We start from the raw sequence: 17,036 nt of genomic DNA, 5'->3' as shown, positions 1-17,036 counted from the left end.
TGACCATTATTTTGAACTCTTTACAGGTAAATCATTTATCTCCATTTCACTGGGGTTTGGTTCTGGAGTTTTATCTTGTTCTTTTGTTTGGAACACACTCCCTTCTTTCTTCATTTCCCTTAATTCTCCATGTTGGTTTCTGTGAATTAGATAAAACAGCCATATTCTCCCAGTATTCACAGAGTGGTCTCTTGTAGAAGATAAATCTTATCTTTCAGTCCAGGCTTAGCTCTTGGTTGTCTCTCAAATTGCCTCCTTTGTGCTTATTGTCTCCCAGGAGTGAGGGTGTACCATGACTTGTCAGTGTACCCAAGGGGAGGATCTCAGTCAGCACCTAGATGCACAGTGAGTGATTGGAAGCTGGATGTTCAGGCAGTGGCTTTTAAAGTATGCAAGCAGACCTCTTGCAGAGAAAGAATGGGAGCTAGTGTTTCTGTCTGCTCTCTCTGCACTAAGCCATAAAGGATAGCCAGTTAGTAACTGTTTCCTTGTTTGCTACAGTCCAGTGGGGCCCACAAATGCAAGACCTGCTGGCCGCCAGATCAAGGGGGTGTATCCTCTGCATGGCAGTCACAAAGGCCAGGGTTCCAGATATGTGCAAAAGCTCCTTTCAAAGAGATATCAGAGGGGGGACGTGTAGATGGTGCTTCCAGCCTCCCCAGTCTCAGGCAGAATTGCAGTCAGTTCCTAGATGTATGTTAAATTAGGAGTCTGACCCTCAGGTTGAAAATAGGCCTCTTTAAAAACAAACAACCCAATCAAAAAATGGGAGAAGACTTAAATAGACATTTCTCCAAAGAAGACATACAGATGGCCAACAGGCACATGAAAAGATGCTCAACATCGCTAATTATTAGAGAAATGCAAATCAAAACCACAATGAGGTATTACCTCATACTAGTCAGAATGGCCATCATCAAAGTCTACAAATAATAAATGCTGGAGAGGGTGTGGAGAAAAGGGAACCCTCTTGTACTGTTGGTGGGAATGTAAATTGATACAGCCACTATGGAGAACAGTATGGAGGTTCCTTAAAAAACTAAAAATAGAGGGAATTCCCTGGTGGTCCAGTGGTTAGGACTCCGTGTTTCCACTGCTGGGGGCCTGGGTTCTATCCCTGGTCAAGGAGCTAAGATCCCGCAAGCTGAGTGGAGCAGCCAAAAAAAAAAAAAAAAAACTTAAAAATACAGCTACCATATGATCCAGCTATCCCACTCCTGGGCACATATCTGGACAAAACTATAATTCAAAAAGATACATGCACCCCAATGTTCATAGCAGCACTATTCACAATAGCCAAGACATGGAAGCAACCTAAGTGTCCACTGACAGATGAGTGGATAAAGAAGATGTCATATATATATACAATGGAATATTTCTCAGCCATAAAATAGAATGAAATAATGCCATTTGCAGCAACATGGATGGACCTAGAGATTATCCTACTAAGTGAAGTAAGTCAGAGAAAAACAGAGAAAGACAAATATCATATGATATCACTTATATGTGGAATCTAAAAGTATGATACAAATGAACTTATTTACAAAACAGAAACAGACTCACAGACATAGAAAACAAACTCACGGTTACCAAAGGGGAAGGAGGGGCACGGATAAATTAGGAGCTTGGGATTAACAGATACATACTACTATATATAAAACAGATAAATGACAAGGTCCTACTGTATAGTAGAGGGAACTGCATTCATTATCTTGCAATAACCTATAATGGAAAAAAATTTGAAAAAGAATATGTATATACTTACAGGTATACCTGAATCACTTTGCTGTACACTAGAAACTAATACAACATTGTAAACCAACTATATACCTCAATAAAAATTTTTTTAAAAAAACAGACCTCTTTAAGGAAGAAACTGGGAGAAGGACGTTTATGTCGGTTGCCTCGGCCCAGAGCCTCAGGTATAGTCATAAGGAGTCCTTGCAAGCCTTTACAAACTGTTTCTTTGTTTGCTGGATTCGGGTGGGTCTCATGGACACAAGCCCCACTGGCTTTCAGAGCCAGGTGTTTTGGGGGCCTGTCCCTCAGATGGAAGTCCTCATAGTAGGAACACTAGATGCCGGGTCCAAACCCTTCACTCCTCAGGGAGAAAATTCAAGTTGTGAGTTCCTTACCAATCGCATGTTGCTGTGCTGGGGGCTGGACTTATGGCAAGATTGTGTCTCAGTCTTTTCTATCCATTTCAATTTTTTTTTTTTCTCATTTGCCTGATGTGTAAGAGTTGCTTAGCTGGTTTCTGGATTTCCTTCAGAAGGAACTGTTCCATGTGTAGCTGTAGATTTGGTGTGTCCATGGGAGGAGGTGAGTTCAGGAACTTCCTTCACAGTCATCTTCGAGTTTTTAAAAAATGTATATTCTGGATACAAGTCCTTCATCAGATATGTAATTGACAAATATTTGCTACCAACCTGTGACATGTCTTTTAAAGACCTGAAACTCGATCTTGAAGATGTCCAATTTATCAGTTTTTCTTTGATGGATTATGCTTTTGGTTTTGTATCTAAAAAAAGCTTGGTCCAATATAAGGTTAGAAAGATATTCCCTTAGGAGTTTTACAGTTTTAGGTTTTACATGTAGGTTTTTACATTTACATTTTAGTTTTAAATTTAGGTCTATGATCCATTTTGAGTAAACTTTTTATATGGTATGATACATGAATCAAAGTTGTTCATATGACTGTATTTGCAAATGAGTTTGCAAATTGTTTCAGCACCATATACTGAAAGATTATGATTTCTCCATTGAATTACCTCTAAACTTCCATCAAAAATAAATTGATTCCATATTTCTGATTTATTGCTGGAATTCCTATACTTTTCCACTGATCTATTTGTCTATCTTGGTGCCAATTCCCCATTGTCTTATTATTGCTTTATAATAAGCCCTGAAATCAAGTATTATTAATATTCAAACTTTGTTCTTTTTTTCAAAGTTGTTTTGGGTATTCTAGGTCTCTTTCATTTCCATATGAATTTTAGAATAAGGTTGTCAATTTCTGCAAAAAGTTCTATAGGGGTTTTGACAGGAATTGTATTGAATCATTATATTGATTTGGGCAAAACTGACATTTTAGCAATATTGAGTCATACCGTACATAAACATTGTATATATCCTTTTATTTAGGGCTCCTTTAATTTCTCTTAGCAATGTTTTGGAGTTTTCAGTGTACAGATCTTGTCTATCTTTATCTCTATTTCATATTTTTGTGCTGTTTTATATTTTTCAATTTCTGATTGTTACAGAAGCACAATTTATTTTTCTACACTAAACCTGTAACACGCAAACTTACAGAATTTGCTTATTAGTTATCGTTACTTTTTTGTAGGTTCCATAGGATTTTATATGTATATGATTAATGTCATCTGCAAATAGACAGTTTTACTTCTACTTTTCCAATATGGATGCCTTTTCCTTGCCTTATTACACTGGCTAGAATCTCCAGTACAATGTTGAAAAGAGGTAGTAAGAATGGATATCCTTGCCTTATTTCTAATCTTAGGATAAAATACTTAGTCATTTGATGTTAAGTATGATGTTACCTAAGTGTTTTTCATAGATACCTTTACTTAGTTTGAGGAGAATCATTTCTATTCCTAGTTTGCTGGGAAATTTTATCAGGAATGGCTGTTAAATTTTGTCAAAGGCTTCTTCTGTATATATTGAGATAATTGTACAGGTTTGTTTTTGTTTTTTAATGGCTTTTCTTTTTTATTCTGTGAGTATGCTGAACTACATTGATTCATTTGCAAATATTAACCAACCTGGACTTCCTGGAATGAACACCAGTTAGACATGATATATTATCTTTTGTATACACTGTTTTTTATGTTTGTTTTTTTTTTTGCAGTACGTGGGCCTCTCACTGTTGTGGCCTCTCCCGTTGCGGAGCACAGGCTCCGGACGCGCAGGCCCAGCGGTCATGGCTCACGGGCCCAGCCGCTCCGCAGCACGTGGGATCCTCCCGGACCGGGGCATGAACCCGTGTCCCCCACATCGGCAGGCAGACTCTCAACCACTGCGCCACCAGGGAAGCCCTGTTTTTGTTTTTTGCTTGTAATGTCTTTTTCTGGTTTTGGTAAAGCTGGCCTCATAGAATGTGTTGAGAAGTATTATATTCTCTTAAATTTTCTGGAAGAATCTGTGCAGTATTGGTATTATTTCCTCTTTAAATACTTAGTAGATTCCCCAGTGAAGGCATGTGCTCCAGTAATTTTCATTGTGGGAATATTTTAACCACAAATTCAATTTTTTAACAGACATAGCATTATTTAGGTTATCAATTTTTCCTGGATGAGCTTTGGTAGTATGTGTCTTGCAAGGAATTTTTTCCATTAAATGTTAAGTTGTCAAAGTATAAAGTTGTTAATAATATTTCCATATTATCCTTTTAATATCTATAGATTCTGTAGTGGTGTTGCCTCTCTTACTCCTGATATTAGACATTTGTGTCCTTTTCTCCCCTGATCGATTTAGCTAGAGGTTTAGCAATTTTATTGCTCTTGGCTGCACTGATTTTCTCCATTTTTCTCCATTTAATTGATTTTCACTCTGATCATGTGTGCTTCCTTTGTTTCTTACATGATTTTTGTTTTTTTTTTTTTTTTTTGCGGTACGCGGGCCTCTCACTGTTGTGGCCTCTCCCGCTGCGGAGCACAGGCTCCAGACGCTCAGCGGCCATGGCTCACAGGCCCAGCCGCTCCGCGGCATGTGGGATCCTCCCAGACTGGGGCACGAACCCGTGTCCCCTGCATCGGCAGGCAGACTCCCAAGCACTGCGCCACCAGGGAAGCCCTCTTACATGATTTTTTTTTTTGGCTGCAACACACGCTAAGAGGAATCTTAGTTCCCCAATCAAGGATCGAGCCCATGCCCCCTGCAGTGGTAGCACAGATTCTTAACCACTGGACTGCCAGGGAAGTCCCTTACGTGGGGTTTAACTTGTTACTTTTCCCCTCTTGCTTGTGCTTAGATTTGAGATCATTGATTTGAGATCTTTATTCTTTTCTAGTAATTTATAGCAATATAATTTAATGCTGCTAATCATTTAATAATTAATAATTTAATATATTTCCTCTTAAGTACTGCTTTAGAGACATCCCACAAATTCTGATAACTTGCATTTCATTTAGTTCAATATACATTTTCACTTATCTTTTGTTTTCTTCTTTGACCCATGTATTATTTAGAAATGTGTTATTTAGTTTCCAAATATTTAAGGATTTTCCATTTATCTTTCTGTTATTAATTTCTAATTTAACACCACTGCCATCAAAGGATACACTTTGTATGTCTTGAATCTTTTAAAATTTATGGGGACTTCCCTGGTGGCACAGTGGTTAAGAATCTGCCTGCCAATGCAGGGGACATGGGTTCAAGCCCTGATCCAGGAAGATCCCACTTGCCACGGAGCAACTAAGCCCATGCACCACAACTACTGAGCCTGACCTCTAGAGCCTGTGAGCCACAACTACTGAGCCCATGTGCCACAACTACTGAAGCCCGCGTGCCTAGAGCCCTTGCTCCACTGCAATGAGAAGCCCCCGCACTGCAACAGAGAGTAGCCCCCGCTTGCCACAACTAGAGAGAAAGCTTGTGTGCAGCAACAAAGACTCAGTACAGCCAAAAATAAAAATAAATTTATTTTTAAAAATAAAAATAAATAAATAAAGGAATAAAATTTATGGAAGCTTGTTTTATGGTCCAGAATATGGTCTAAATTGATGTGTATTGTATGCAACTGAAAAGAACCTATATTCAGCTGTTGTTAAGTATTCTTTAAAGGTAAATTAGGTCAAGCTGGTTGATACTGTTGTTCAAGTCTTCTACAACTTAATACTTTATTTCTCTTTCTTCTATCAATTATTGAAGGAGTGTTGAACTCTCTGAACTTAATTATGGATTTGTTCATTTCTCCTTGCAATTCAATCAAATTTTGATCTATGTATTTTCAAGCTCTGTTATTAGATACATAAATATTTAGGATTTTTATGTCCTTTTGATAAATCAAGCCTTACAGCATTATGAAATGACTTTCTGTCCCTAGTAATATTCTTTGCTCTGAAATATACTCTGTCTAGTATTTTAGCTTCTCCAGCTTTCTTTTGATTAGTGTTAGCATGGAATTTTTCCCCTATCCTTCCACTTTTAACCTATTTGTGTCTTCCTATCCAAGTTTGGTTTCATTTAAGAACATTATAGTTGGGTCTTGCTTTTTTTTTTTCTTTTTAATAAAATCTGACTACCTCTGCCTTTTAATTGTGATATGTAGATTATTTAATGACATTATTGATATGCTTAGGTTTAAATCTACCATATTATTCTTTGTTTTCTATTTGTCCCATCTGTTCTTTTTTCCCTTTTCCTGTTTTTCTGCCTCCTTTGGGAATAATTGAGTATTTTTTATGGTTCCACATCATCTCCTTTCTGGGATCATTACCTATAATGCTTTGCTTTTTTATTTTAGTAGTTGCTTTGAGGTTTATAGTATATGTCTTTATCTTATTGTAGTCTACTTCTAAGTGCTCTTATACCACCTCATATATAATATCAGAATAGTATCAGTATATACTTACAATAGTATATTTCCATTTCATCCCTCTTTAGGCTTTGTGCTATTGCTGTCATACAGCGTACTTCCACATAAGTTTTAAACCCCTTAAAAATCACTGACAGAAAGAGAAAGACAAATACTGTATGCTGACACATATATATGGAATTTAAGAAAAAAAAATGTCCTGAAGAACATAGGGGTAAGACAGGAATAAAGACACAGACCTACTAGAGAATGGACTTGAGGATATGGGGTGGGGGGAAGGGTAAGCTGTGACAAAGCGAAAGAGAGGCATGGACATATATACACTACCAAACGTAAAATAGATAGCTAGTGGGAAGCAGCCGCATAGCACAGGGAGATCAGCTCGGTGCTTTGTGACTGCCTGGAGGGGTGGGATAGGGAGGGTGGGAGGGAGACGCAAGAGGGAGGGGATATGGGAACATATGTATATGTATAACTGATTCATTTTGTTGTAAAGCAGAAACTAACACACCATTGTTAAGCAATTATACTCCAATAAAGATGTAAAAAAAAAAAAAAAGAAACCCCTTTTACACGGCCAACCAAAAAAAAAAAAAAAAATCACTGACATTATTTTTGCTGTAAGCAATCAATTATCTTAACAATTTAAACAATTTTTTTAAGTCTTACATTTTACTCCCTTTGGGTGGTCAAATATACATGTAATTAGAGTTCTTGGAGAGAATGGGGGAAAGGAGGACAGAAGAAAATATTTGATGAAATAATGGAGAAAATTCTTTCTACATCTGATGCAAATGATAGAAGCCCAACAAAACCCAAGCATATGAATCAGGAAGAAAACTGCAAAAGGTACATTATAATCAAGTTATTTAAAGCCAGTGATAAAGAGAAAATCTTTTTTTTATTGTTGCTAGAAATGACATGTATTCTTAATCATGTATATCCTGAATCACTTTTTCATCACAACACACATAAATGTCTCATTTTATACATGTAATGTTTTGTATCACACAAGGTATCAGGCTTGTTGAATATTTGCCAACAAAAGGATTTTTTGGCTGAGAAGGAATCCAGACAAAGAAGAATGAGAGGTCAGTAGTACTTTAAAGACAAAATTGAATTTGCCAACCAATTTTAAAATCATCAACCTCTTTTAGAGAACTTATAGTATTTTGTCATAGCAAGTAGCCACTTTCAACAAAGCCCCTATTTGGGGCTCATTAAAGAAAGTCTTCATGCTCATTTTTGCTATTGTCTGGGAAAATCTTAAATGCATCCAGAGAAAACAGATACATTCATACAGCAGACTTACATGTATGTTTGACCAACTTAAGTCCACATGTAGCTCAATGATTCTCTGTTCATTTTACTTTGACTATTTTCTGTTCATTTTGGATAGTTTCTACTGCTGTGTCTTCAAGTTCACCAATCTTTTCTTCTGCAATATCTAATCTATTAACCCCAACCACTGTAATTTTAGTTTTTACCTCTGGAAGTTTAATTTGTGTGATTTTTTTCATATTTGCTATTTCCCTACTTAACATGTACACACTTTCCTCTAGCTTCAGGGATACAAGGAATATAGTTATAACAACTATTTTAATGTTCTTGTCTAGTAATTCTATATTCTATGCCATTTATGGGTCTCCTTTGGATATTTGAGTTTTCTCCTTATTATGGGTTGAATTTTTATCTTTTGTTTGTCTGTTAATTTGTAACAAGATGCCAGACATTGTGAATTTTACCTGCTGTCAGATATTTCTGTGTTCTGTTAAATATTCTTGAACTTTTTTCTGAGATATAGTTAAGTTCACTGTAAACACTTGATCCCTTCAAGTCTTGCTTTTAAGCTTGGTTAGGTGAGACCAGAGCAGTTTTTAGTATAGGGCTAATTTTTCTCCACTAGTGGACTTCATCAAAACTAATAACTTCTGTTCTTCAAAGGACACAGTTAAAAAAATGAAAAGACAAGCCACAGGATGGGAGAAAATATTTTCAAAACAAACAACCTGATAAAAAACAGGCAAAAGACTTTAGGAGACACTTCATCAAACAAAACATAGCATGGCAATTAAGCGCACAAAAAGGCGATCAACATCATTAGTCATTAGGGAAATGCAAATTTAAACCACAATGACATGTTGCTACCCCCGTTAGAAATGTTCAAAAACAAAAACAAAAAAACTGACCATACCAAGTTATGACAATGATTTTGAGCAACTGTACAAGCACTTTGAAAAACTGGCACTTTCTTGTAAAGCTGAATATTCACTTAGCATACATTCCAGTGATACAACACCACTCCTAAGATATTTACCCAAGAGAAATGAAAACCTATGCTCACACCAAGACTTATGTTCAAATATTTATAGTGGCTTTATTCATAATTGCCAGAAACTAGAAGCAAACTCATGAACTTCAGCTGGTTAGTGGATAAACAAACTTTGGCACATCCATACCATGGAATATTACGCAGCAATAGAAAGGAAAAAAGATCTGATATACATAACAACATGGATTAATCTCAAATAATTACACTATGTGAAAGAAACAGACTCAAAAGTCTATATACTGTAAAATCCCACTTATATGACATTCTGGAAAATTTGGAGAAAATGATAGGGACAAAAAAAGAGATAACTAGTTGCCAGGGTTGGGGATGGGCATTAGGGTCGACTACAAAGGGGCATAAGGGGAGTTCTGGGGGAAATGGAAATGTTCTCTACCTTGATGATGGTGGTAGTTATGTGACTGTATGTGTTGGTTAAACTCATAGAGCCATACAGTAAAAAGGGTAAAGTTTGTTATATGAAAAGTATACCTCAATAAATCTGACTTTTAAAAAAGCCAAAGGAAGAATTTTCTCCCACTGATATTAAGGTTCTTTCTGAGAATCCGTTCCAAAACCCTGGTGGCACTTCCCAGAGTCTTGTTCCAAACATATCCTGAGCAATGAGGACCACTTCATTTATTTGTTTATTTTCTTGTCACACCTCGCAGCATGCGGAACTTCCCTGATCAGGGATCGAATCCGTGCTCCCTGCAGTGGAAGCATGGAGTCTTAACCACTGGCCCACCAGGGAAGTCTGAGGACAACTTTAGAATCAGAAGAGAGCTCCTGAGGGGTGGGGGTGGGGGGTGGGGGATAAGTGGAGAAAGAAATTTGGTCCCCATCTAAAATAAAATTTTAGGCAACAGTAAAGTCTACTCCACTGAAAAAGTGATGGTTTTAGACATTATAAAACAAATCAGAGAATGTCAGGACACCTCACTGTCCAATCCTCCAAGTCAAGTCTCCTGTGAGGCAGAGAACTGGGTAAGACTTGAAGATCTGAGTTCCAAGTCCGGCTTTGAGTTACCTGCTGGGATAACCCTGGATTTCAGCAAGTCGTTTAACCTCTTTGGGCCCCACTTTCCTCATCTGGCAAAAGAGGGCAGCAGACCGGCATGGTATGATGAGTATATTTGGTCTTAGTCCTGATTCCTGGCACAAAGCTCCTAAAAATCCTTGGAATTCCCTGAGGGATAGGAGTGTCTGTTGTTATTCATAATGGGCCCCTTCAGGGCACTCCAGAGTTTATGCTAACAAGGCAGCTTAGGGTGGGTCCCCTCTGTAGCCTCAGGATGGGGCTGGTCACAAGGAAGATCCAGAGGTTGTGTGCTCTTCCTTACACCTGGGGAGCTCTCAGCCTTGCCCGTCAGTCTATGCTCTTTCTCTGTAAATTCCCATGATTTTAACCACAGTCTATTTGCTCAGGAGTTCCAAATTCATACCTCCTGTGTGTATGGCTGTATGTCTGGGTGGCCCCCAGGAACCTTACTCTCAGACTGAACTCCCTGTTTTCCTTCCTAAACCTACTCCCTCTCCACCCCCACCCGGATAGTGTCAGCACACCCACCAAATCCAAAAGCCCAGAAGTCGACTCCTCCCTCCCCACTACTTCCCATCATCCAGGCAGCTGCCAAACCTTGACATTTTAACCTCCTGATAATCCCCAAATCTCTCCGCAGCTCTGCATCTCTATTACCATTGCCCTAATTCCAGTCCTTGTTTGCCTCTGGCCTGGACTACGGCCAACAGCTTCCTAGCTGCCATGTTCCCTGCCATGTTCCTGTCTGCCTGACATGCATCCTTGACACAGACCCCAAAACTGTCGTTCTAAAATACACATCGAGTTGGGCTTCCCCGGTGGCGCAGTAGTTGAGAGTCCGCCTGCCGATGCAGGGCACACGGGTTCGCGCCCCGGTCCGGGAGGATCCCACATGCCGTGGAGCGGCTGGGCCCGTGAGCCATGGCCGCTGAGCCTGCGCGTCCGGAGCCTGTGCTCCGCAACGGGAGAGGCCACAACAGTGAGAGGCCCGCGTACCGCAAAAAAAAAAAAAAAAAGTAAAATACACATAGAGCATCTCCCTCAAACCCCTCGACAACCTACAGCACTGGTCCTTACCATTTGAATCACGAATCCCACTGAAAAATCTGATGAAAGCAATTAACCTTCACACACACACCCCGTGAAGGATGCAACGGACCCCCTGAATTCCATCCAGAGACTCTTGGACCACATGATAATATCCAAGTCCTTTATCACATCACTAAAACACTCCTTACACATCACACACGGAGCCTCTGGCAACTCTGAATTTTTTTTTTAAGAAAGCTACCCATTGAACAGGTTTCAATTTTTTAAGTCACAACTTTTTTTTTTTTTTTTAAATATTTACTTATTTATTTATCTTTGGCTGCATTGGGTCTTCATTGCTGAACACGGGCTTTCTCTAGTTGTGGCGAGCGGGGGCTACTCTTTGTTGCGGTGCGCGGGCTTCTCATTGTGGTGGCTTCTGTTGTTGCGGAGCACGGGCTCTAGGCGCACGGGCTCAGTAATTGTGGCACGCAGGCTCAGTAGTTGTGGCACACGGGCTTAGTTGCTCCGCAGCATGTGGGATCTTCCCGGACCAGGGATTGAACCTGTGTCCCCTGCACTGGCAGGCGGATTCTCAACCACTGCACCACCAGGGAAGCCCCTCATGCTTTTTAAATGAGGGTTCCCCTATCCTCAGACATTGTGCCTCAGCAACCAGGATGGAATTACAGTTTCTGTCTACTCCGTGTTTCTGACCTCTGTACCATTTTCCTCACTGTCCTATTTGCCTGGAATGTCCTGATCCTCCCCTTTCCCTGTCAAGCCTTACCTTTCTAATCAAGGGTCTGGCATCATCTCCTCTTGGAGGCCTTGCCTTATTTTCTCAGTCTGCATTAGAGGCTCAGCCTCGGTGCTTATTTCTAAAATTACACTGCAATTTTCCTTTTACATGCCTACCCTTTCCCACCAACGCCCCTAACATTAGACTGAGCAGAAACCAGGACTGTCTGGCACCTACTGGACTACACGGTGCTCCAAAGGGTCTAAGAAGGCAAGGAGGAAAATCCTGTGACTCTAAATCCTGACGCTTTCTTCTGCAAAGCACCTGCCTAACAAGGGAAGCAGCTGCACTTTACAGGTATTATCTGATGGAGGAGTAAGACACTGCTTATCGCCTTTTCTCAGATGAGGAACTTAAGTGTAGAGGCATTCCCTGCCAGAATAAAGAATTCATGTTTCCTAACTGTGTGGCCAGTCCTGACATATTCACCTGCATCACTTCCAAGAACAGAACCCCTAACATTAGGAACACCGTAACTCAACTAGCAAAGCAGTTGAAGACTGAACTCCGTGGATGTCTTAAAATCAAAACACAACGGTTTAAAGAAATAATGACAATATCCTGTTTTAAAGTAGACTGTAAATAATTTTATGGAGGATTCTTGGCTACCAATTGACTTACAATGACAGCAGTGAAAAAATATTTTTACTGTTTAACCTAAAAAATAACAATAGTTCCTCTTTTAGGATCTTATGCAATTCCTCTAGCCACAAAAGAACACTGTGTGTGTACTTTATATTATTTTTAACTTTCCTCTACATGTGTTGGGACCCATCGAACAGAATTGCGTGATTCCAACTAACGACCATCAGAGTTCTACAAAAGCTTTCATCACTTGAGAACCAAGGATGAGCCAGCCACAGGGGTAATTCAATCACTTACGTGTAAAGCTCACAGACTCCCCAAAGACAGAAAAACCTTTGGCCACACAACCATGACCACCTAACTAAGAAGTAGCTAAGGCTTTTTTAGAAATCTTGATGGAAAAATATTAAGATCACAAAGTCATCTGATGAAAACCAAAAGCTCTATTCAGGCAAACCATCTACTGTGAGATTCACAAGACTTTGCTATTTCAGAGTGAATAAAGGATGGAGCATAGTGGCAAGACCAAGCTAAGCAAATGACAAAGCAGGCCAAGCTAATTTTCAGCCCCTCAATTTCCCCTCTGCAAATTCTTATTCCTGTCCTCTCCAAGATCCCTTTCAAAATCAAGAAAAATGATAAAATACTTTTGAGATTATTTGCTTTTTTGCCCAAATCAGAATCTTGACCCAAAGATTAAGGCAATATCTGGTGGCTACTTGGGGAACCAGCAAGATAGCAATCTTGTCACATTGCTTTGTGAGTTTCATTAGAGAATGACCAGATGAGGGGAATAAAAAGAACTGTGGAGAAAGTCATGAAGCTGAGCCATCCTGTGGACTTCTCAGCTGAGCAGGGATACTCCCTGGGGAGTAAAATGCAGTCCACAAATTTGTTCCAAGAACCATTTGGAAAATTACTTCTTCCTAGGACCTAAAAAAAAAAAAAGGCCATGTTTCACTCTGGAACAGCCCATTTGTTTTATTTTAAATGGAAGAGCCATTGCTTTCCCACAACCGCTAAACACAGTATATCCATGTTTAAGTAGTTTTAGGGGACAACAGCCCTGGGATTCCTATTGTGACCTGGTCAAAGCTTCCTTCGCTGAAGCATGCTGTTTTTCATCCACAGATATTTAGTGATCACGATAAATGTGCTGGAAGGCTTAACTCACTGAAAGCAAGCTCTGTGCTGAAATGTGTTCTTGGGGAAAGGCGATGACCACGCATGTTTAAAATAGAATGGAATTAACTATTTATATGTAAGTTCTCCCCTCCCCATCTCTTTCATCTTTGTATCCCCACGCACCTAGCACTGAAATAGGTATTCAATAAAAGTTTGTCAAATAAAAAATTTTTTTTCTTTCTCATGCAGGCTTCCTCTTCCTCTTTCTTAAGTCTTCCCTGGAGTATAAGTAAGTCTTCCTCCCCCACAATTAATATCTCATCGTTACCTGACTTTTTTCAGTCAAACAACAGGACACGTCAATAACACCACCAACAAAATCTTTACTGATAACTAAGAATGTATGAAAGTGTCTTTTTAGTTATAAAAAGTAGAGCCAAGTAGTTCATAATTAAACCCAAGAGGATAATTTACTACAGATCCATGTGAAGTACCCAAGAAGAAATGAATAGCCAAATCTAAATTTGTATGATGGTAACAATTAGAACCAAGACTTTTAGGATCGAAGGAGACCTTAACACCAGGTCACCAAGTCTGGTGTCCCATCCAATTCAAACCAATCTTTGCATAGCATCCCTTCCCTCCCCCCCCTCCTGAATGGGTCCCCTGTAGGCTACCAGCTCACATGAAGGCAAATAGTAACATAAGCAGCAAGGGCAAAGATGCCAACTAAAATGTGCAGGTCAAAGCTCTGGATAGAATTTTCTGACACTGATGAGAGAAATAGTTATCAGTTACTGAAACATTGAAATCCTCCTCCTCCTAGCCACCATCAGCACAGAATGCAGCTAAGGCCATGGAGAGTATGTGTCCATTCTTTAAATACTACTTAGAAAACCTCATCATTATTTATAAAAGGTAGAGTTTACAATATAAGGGAAATGGGGATGGCATCCAAAAATTCAAGGAATGTAAAGCTTTTAAACGTTTAAAGTCCTCATTTTTAAGCTTCTCACTTTGTGTTTCTTCATTCAAGAAAATCTGTAATAGCAAGTATTGGCAAAGATGTGAGGAACCGGAGCTCCCATACACTGCTAGTGGGAATGTAAATTGGTAAGACCACTGTGGAAAACTGTTTGACAGTACCTACCAAAACTGACATATGCCTTCCCTTATAATCTAGGAATTCGACCTGAGGGTATCATCCAAAGAGAAATGGGTGTTTCTGTCCCCCCAAAACAGGTAAAAGAATATTCACAGCTGTGTTACGTTTCATTACACAAAATTGGAGACAACCAAAATGTTCTTCAACAATAATGGATAATTAAATTGTATAATCTATTCATACTAAGGAACAGCACCTAGCAATAGGAATAGCACCTAGCAATGGGAAAAACAGCAACACTGCTACTAAGAACAAGGTTGAATCTCATAATCACAACGTTGAGTGAAAAAAGCTGGACATTTATAAAAAACAATGATTTGGTTTGCATGAAGTTCAAAAAACAGGCAAAACCATGGTATCAGAAGTCAGAATAGTGGCTACCTTTGGGGGATATAATCTGAGAGGGGGCGGAGTTAGAAGTGCCCTGTGTCTTGATCGGATAATGATTACGCGGTTACACAAACACTAATGGAGTTGTCCTATTAAGATGTGTGCAGGGCTTCCCTGGTGGCGCAGTGTTTAAGAGTCCGCCTGCCGATGCAGGGGACACGGGTTCGTGCCCCGGTCCGGGACGATCCCACATGCCGTTGAGCGGCTGGGCCCGTGAGCCATGGCCGCTGAGCCTGCGCGTCCGGAGCCTGTGCTCCGCAACGGGAGAGGCCTGCTAGCAGTGAGAGGCCCGCGTACAGGAAAAAAAAAAAAAAAAAGATGTGCGCATATTTGCTCTATGTGAATTATACCTAATTTAGAAAATCTGGAGAGATGTAGGAATTTCTGAGATCGTCCTTAAATATAAAAGAATTCAATGCAGCTTGACTATAGTTTCATGTACTGATGTTTATACTTTCCAAAAGCCTTTGTATGCTGCTGAAAAATCCACTTACCACTAATGTTATACATAACAGAAAGCTAACTTTTCGTAACAGACTCTGAAAAACATATTGTACCATACATTTGAAATGTACATATTTCTCATTAACAAAGATGTTTAGGAAATGCAAGATGTTTTTCCACTCTTTTCCCCCTTATGTTACATTTTTAAACTCTATAATTCTGAATTATTTGAAACAAAATCTATTGGAAATAATTCCTGCACGTCCATACTGCAAATATTTTATGTACCACAGAGGATTCAAGACAGACTGCTAGAATTTTGGAGCTGGAGGAGTCACAGCCGGACTCCCTCACTGGACAGAGCACAATGCCGGGCCGGGGGCAATGAGGGCTGGTCCCCCAAGGCTGCAGAACTAGAACCGGGACCAGAGCCTCCCTGGCTCCCAAGACTCTGTCTCCTTCACCCTAAACGCAAATCAACCCTCTCGTTTTTCCAAATAGATGAACTGGATCTAAAGGGTGTTTTTTTTTTTTTTTCTTCCAGTAACAACTGTGCTACCCAGAATATTTGAATACTCAAGTCAGCTGAGTCCTTGAAAAGCCCCTTGGGGTTTAATGCCGGGATAAAAATCGAGTACAGGAGGAGGGGGTAGCTAGTATTTTAAGATGTAAATCCCGTTTGCATAATATTTCCAAAGTAACTATTCATTGATCCAACCGACATTCGGCGGGTTGGGGGTCGTTACCCGAGATGACTCGCTTTGGGGGAGAACGCGGGCGCATCTTCCCATCAGAGTTCACTCCCTAAATCAAAACCTCAAAAGAAGAGTTAAAGACGCCACCCAGGAGTCTACGGTAGCCGGGGTCGGTGCAGGCGAGGTCCCGGTCCCCCGGCGCCCAGCTCGGGGCCGCAGACTCGGGCTGCCGGCCCACTACCCGGGCGCGCGGGCCGAGCGGGCAGCCAGAGAGGCGGGCGGGGCGGCCGCGGCCCCGGCCCCGGGCAGCGCTTCGGTGAGGCCGCCTGCGGGGTCGAGGCCGCCGGTGGGTACCGCGGCCCGAGTCGGAGCGGCGACGCGAGAGGAGGGGGAGGAGGACGCGGGGTGGGCCAGGCCGGGGCCGCGGGTGGGTTCTGGGCGAGGCTGGAGGGCGCGAAAGAGGGGAGGGGCGCGGGAGCGAGGGAAGGAGCGGGGCGGGGAGGCGCGCGGCGGCGGGGACGGAGGAGGCGCGCGCCCGGTCCCCGCGCGGGGTGGGGGCCGGGGGCCGCGGGGGCTCGAGCGGGCGAGCGGGGCCTTACCGAGCAGCGGCAGCCGGCCGCCGAGGCGCGCCAACGCCGGCATGGCCTCCCGAGCCCGGGGTCCCCAGGCCGCACCGGCCCAGCCCTGCGATGCCGCCCTCAGCGGCGCGCCCCGCGCTGCAGGTGGCTCGCTTAAGGATGCGCGTCACCGACCGCAAATTCCCTCGGACTGGTGCAAAGTAGACGGGGGGGGGGGGGGGACGGGGGGGGGGCGGGGGGAGGATCCCTCTCCCCACCGGCAGGGGCTGTGCCGGGGCGCCGGTGCCTGGCGCAGC

At 41.5% G+C, this 17,036-nt stretch overlaps 1 protein-coding gene across 1 annotated transcript in view; it reads right to left on the bottom strand.

Annotated features, from left to right (window-relative positions):
* The window catches only part of FLT3 (fms related receptor tyrosine kinase 3), a gene marked incomplete at both ends in the record, with an annotated part of 78,507 nt that extends 61,703 nt beyond the window's left edge, over window positions 1–16,804 (bottom strand). Inside the window, one exon of the mRNA XM_079721562.1 lies at window positions 16,762–16,804. Coding sequence (XP_079577688.1) covers window positions 16,762–16,804 — 43 coding nt within the window. The remainder of the gene's footprint in view (window positions 1–16,761) is intronic.
* Window positions 16,805–17,036: the final 232 nt, after the last annotated feature.

This window comes from Hyperoodon ampullatus, assembly GCF_949752795.1.
Source record: "Hyperoodon ampullatus genome assembly, chromosome: 16".
In the NCBI taxonomy this organism is placed as follows: Eukaryota; Metazoa; Chordata; class Mammalia; order Artiodactyla; family Ziphiidae; genus Hyperoodon; species Hyperoodon ampullatus.
This window is presented reverse-complemented; position numbering and strand designations above follow the sequence as displayed.